This window comes from Phytophthora cinnamomi, assembly GCF_018691715.1.
Source record: "Phytophthora cinnamomi strain GKB4 chromosome Unknown Contig104, whole genome shotgun sequence".
In the NCBI taxonomy this organism is placed as follows: domain Eukaryota; phylum Oomycota; class Peronosporomycetes; order Peronosporales; family Peronosporaceae; genus Phytophthora; species Phytophthora cinnamomi.
The window spans coordinates 941,029-945,998 of NW_027151037.1; the positions used below are offsets into that span (position 1 = coordinate 941,029).

The window sequence follows — 4,970 nt, forward strand, 5'->3', positions numbered from 1 at the left end:
GCGATCGTCTGAGGTCGCGGTGGGCTCCAAGCGTCCTCATCCGGTCTCCTCGGCGCCGACTGCCAGCTCAAGTGTCGTCCGCTCCCAAAGTGTCTCCGGGCCACTGCATACAGCTCGCGTCAGCATTCCGCCTTACTCCTCGGTCGAGCTGTCGGACGACGAGGGCATTGCTGCCCCGCCAGCCAAGCGTCAGAAGCGTTCAGCTAAGGTCTCAGCGAAGCCATCGTCTCAGTCCAAGCTCCCGCCGACGCCTGCGGCATCAAAGTCCCACGTTCAAGCCAGGCGTACCTCTCGCCTTGGCAAGCCGTCGGTGGATCTGAGGGCTAAAGCAGCAGCGAAGGCAGACAAGTCTCGGCCGGATTCTGGTACTATTCCGCAACTCACAGTCCAAGACTGGTCGTCGCTACCGCACGGATTTTCTCCTCCGAGTGGAGGCGGGACTGGCAGCACGACGACTTGGCCGACCGACAGGTCTCCAACGGCGAGTAGTGGTTCTCGTTCTCAGTCACCGCCGGAAGTCTTGGAGGTCGACGCCGACAGCTCGATCCACGCACCTCCTTCGCCGCATCCGTCTGACCCTTCGACGAACTCACTGCCCAGCTCGCCAGCTAGGCTTGAGGACACCGAGGTTCCAACTTCACCTGCAATCCAGTCGGGGTCTCCGGACGACGAGTTTGAAGCTGACCGAGACCTCGAAGAGAAGGCTCCGGCCCCTGTCGACCAGGATTTTTCATTCAGGGAGTCGGTGGTGATCAAGCCTCGTCGTGACGGCCGTCCGGTTTGTCCTGCTTCTACTGTGACCTCGCTCCAGTCAAAAGCTTCGGTCGAGCAGGAGAATGCTCCCGATGACTTCGTCTTGGGCCTCGATGGAACATCGGAGGCGGAGCCCGAGGTTACGGACCTTACCGGACGTGATGCTGGAGATGGGTTTCGGTTTGGGAAGCCGTCCGAGAATTTCTGGAGGGAGAGTCTGTCAAAGAGTTTTCCCCAGCAGCAGAAATCAGCCAAGGCGAAGAAGCCCGCAGCTCCTTCCTCAAAAGCTCCCTCCAAGAAATGTCGGCAGCGCAAGACATCGCCACCACCGAGTCTCCAGCGTGAACGTGGCGAGCCTTCAAAAAATCGGCAAACGGCTTCTAAGGATGCCACGACTGGGCCAGCTCGGAAGACCGACACCTCGGCTTCGTCCAAGAAAACATCTGGTCGCTCCTCGTAAACCTCGCCGGACGACGCTTTGGATCTTCTCGAGCCTCCTTTCATGGCCCCGGGTGCTTGGGCCTGCTGGCAGATGTGGCGAGGTGCGGGCCAATTCCCGGCTTTCCAGATCGAACCTTGAATAAACATAGACCGCCGAACGTCGGACTAGAGCTCATAAGGCTCAGTCTTGGGTTCTCAGCTGAAATACCTCAGCTGAGCCCAACAACGGCTCGGATGAAACTTCCCAGCTCCGGTCCTCGGTCAGGCGCGGCGTGTGCACCTCCCTTGCGATCCCCTTGACGGTTCTTCCTAGGGCTACGCTTTGGGCCCAGACGTCAGCCAGCCACAGCAACCTTGTTCCCACTTCAGATGTCTCCAGCGCTCTCCAAACGAAACCTGCTACCCACTCAACAGGTCTCAGCTCGCACGTGTCCAACCCAATCTGCCCCGTGTTTTCTCCAATACAAAACACGACACTCCACACGTAACTTGTCCACTTCTTCCGAGACCTTGGACCTGGTCTCCGTAGCTTCTTCACTTCCTCCGGCGGCTCCAGCTGAGAGCCGCTTCCACAGGTCTTCACTCGCCCCTCAGACCTAGAGTGGCCCCGAGAAAATTGGTTCGGTTTGAGCCTGTCCGTAGTCTGGGTTCTCGCTCTGCACCCAGGGACGCCCGCGCACCACGCTCCAAAATGAGCGAAATTCAGCAACCGCACTGAAGACTTGAGCCTATCTCAGCCCCCGCGTAGTCGCTCCGCCGAAAGCTCAGGAGAGTCACTTACTCCCCGAATATACGAAATACGTGTCGATAATGTCGTCCAGATCACGTAATAATAGAAAATAGGTCATTAAGCTCCTCCTCACACCGAGGCACACTCAAAAAGACAATATGGGGTTGAGTTTTGATGGAACCGGTCCTCGGCACCCTTTTACACAAGGAAACACTCTCACTTGCGTCCTTCGGGGCAAATTCGATTCTAATTCAATTATTACACATGCAAACAAAGACCTATCAAGTGGGGGCGCACAGCGCCGTTCAGAGAGCACCCACAAAGGGTGCTAAGACCATCCTGAGAGCTGCCAGTGTGCCTAAGGCATTCGGCGCTTCAACCTGAGTTTTAGCCAATAACGGGCCGAGCCCAGCAAAATCCAGCGTGGTCAGGCATGGATTCGGCAGATCTTCAACGAAGCTTCAGTGATGAGTGGCTGATCCCCGGTGGCTTATTGGTCGAAAGTGTGTCGTACCCGGGTACAGCTGGTCCCATCACGGCTGATATATGAGTCCGTCATCATTTGATGACGCGACCCTCCAGCAGCGCGCATTCACCGTGTACCCATCGGCCACTCTGAGCCCCCATAGTCTCAGGCGAGATTCCAACTGAGACCCCCGGCTTAAATGTCCACCAGTGTCCGCATCATCTGGGTCGCCAAACTGAGACTCCGGAGCGTCCGCTGAGCCCAAGCACATCCCGCTGAAACATCTGAGCCGAGAGATACAGATTCCAGCTGTTCCGGCTGAGACCACCCAAGCTCAGAGTAATGAGATCTGAAACCAACTGGCTTCAGCTGAGACCAGCTAGTCTCAGTGGTCCAAGCTGAGACCCGGGGACTTCAGTTCTTCCAGCTGAGACTTGGAGACTTCAGCGCCTTCACCACCAAAGCTGGCCGACTCTCAGCCGAGCCGCAGCGAGTCCAGCTGAGACCAGGTCGCCTCTGTTTGCCGCGCATCCAGCCATCAACAGGTGTCTATCCGGGACGTCTGAGTTCAGCATAGCTTAGTGGGGTGACCGCAATCCAACTTCACAGGAGTCAAGCCAATCCATAGTCAACTTCAGTCATCGTGGCTTCAGAGTCGCAATAGTCTCAGCGAAATAGCTTAGCCTCCCAGCTGAGACCTGGGGCTTCGGCCGACAGTGTGTCCATGGTCTCCGAGCCAGTTCTTGTTGAAGCGGCGGTTCCTTTAAGCCAGCTGCTCTCTCCTATCCACTAAGGGTGTGCGTGGGACATAGAGTGCGTTGGCGGCAGGCTATTGACGGGTACGCCAGAAAGATCTGAGCGAGCCTCGTCACACAGAAGATATTGGAAGTTCGGGTGCCTCGGCCTGCTGACAGTGAAGTCGCGGTGGAGTACTCGGCCGAGGGCATTGCTGCCTTCGCGGATTGGGGAAGCTCGGCCCATCCGTACCAGCAATTCTTGGCGAGCCTCCCTGCTGATCCTTGTTTGTTCAGCGCCGCCGAATTCATGCCGGACGAGCGCATCTCGATACGGGCAGATGGTCGTCCGTTGGTGGTCAAGTTCTGGCGACAGTTCAACGGCCGAGCAGTCGGCCCCACCGAGAAGAACGACTTGGGTTTCGATTTGTACGAGCGTTCGCATTGGATTTCCCCGGCTGCTGTCGAGTGATGGGTCCAGCAACTTGCCGAAGAGCTCGGTGAGAGTTCTCCCGCTTACGTCGAGGCGCTCGAGGCTTGGACCGACTACCACTCCAACCGGAATGGGCGTGCTGATCGTCTCCGCCTCCGGATCCCCTACCGCCGGTGGCCTCGGTGTTACCCGGATTCGCACGGGCGCATCCATTGTACCCCAGAAGTCATGTTCGAGCCCTCGGTTCCCATTTACTCGGTGGATAATTTGCTGTGGACCCCTATGACTGCTGACTGGTGCACCGAGGTGACGGAGCTGGATGGCCACGAGCCCTGGCGGTACGGTTGGGTGGATGTCCCTATGGCGCATCCTTATAACACCATCTTCGCTCCCTGCAACCCAGCGGTTCCGGTCTTCGTTCCCCGCGGAATGACCCTACAACAAGCTGCGTCAGCTGTCACTGTCGATCCCTCGCTGGGCTTCAAGCTGGTCACCGCGCCGTGGGTTTGGAAGTTCACTCGCTTCCACGATTCGCCGGCTACAAGGGCCTCTGCTGAAGCTGATGACTCGGCAGCTGAGGGCTCGGAGGCTGAAGAGGAAGAATCTGTGCGTTCCCACGGCGGTGCATCGACAGAGCGGTCGGCCCAAGGCTCGGTTGAAGAGGCTGCGGACGCTCACGGCGGTCGCGCGGATGAAGCTCCAGCTGCCACTCCTCGCTCGGAAGCTCGTGCAGTTCCTTCGGCCGAGCACTCAAGCGACGAGGACTTCGACGACGAGCGCGCGGCCGGTGGCTCAGCTCCGGAAGCTGGAGGTCGGAGGCTCAACCCAGAACCGGGGAGCCCCAAGAGGCGCGCCTCACGGTACTCGCTCGGGTCGCCTCCTAACTCGGACCCTTGAGACCTCGGTCTCTCGTTTCCACTTTCATGTTTGCGGCTGTAGTTAGCTCAGAGTCTCTCAGTTATTGTAGTGTCAAGGTAGCTAGCTCTCAGGCTTTCGCTAATCGTCTTTTCATCATCTTTGCGTATCTCCTCATCTCTCTCCAATCGTGATCTCCACTCGTAAGCTCATTCCAAATTACATGCAAATATAGAATCATGTTGGTGCAGGTAGTCATTTTCGTCTGCTTGGGTGGGCTGCATCGCCCCACCGGCAGTTCATCATTCGCGACAGATTGCAGTTAGTCCTCGTCAGCGACTTGGACCATGTGCAACCGTCGGTCGCAGCGCTTCTCGCGCAAGTAATCGTACAGCAGGCCGCCGCAGGACAAGTTGACGGCCGGCTCCCACGAGGGTTCGTCATAATCGGCCCACTTCACCAGAAACTCTCTGACCGAGCGCTCGGTGCTGTTCGAGAGTGGAACTCGATTGTCTAAGATCGCCTCCACCTCGTACTCGCCAGCGAGCTGGTCTGGCT

General features: G+C 57.9%; 1 protein-coding gene across 1 annotated transcript; it reads left to right on the forward strand.

The window, feature by feature from the left end:
• Positions 1-3,785: 3,785 nt before the first annotated feature.
• On the forward strand, positions 3,786-4,454 carry IUM83_06092 (uncharacterized protein; the record flags this gene model as incomplete). The annotated part of the gene is made up of 1 exon (XM_067930272.1): positions 3,786-4,454. One exon carries the CDS (start codon positions 3,786-3,788, stop codon positions 4,452-4,454), a length of 669 nt encoding a protein of 222 aa, XP_067782614.1.
• Positions 4,455-4,970: the final 516 nt, after the last annotated feature.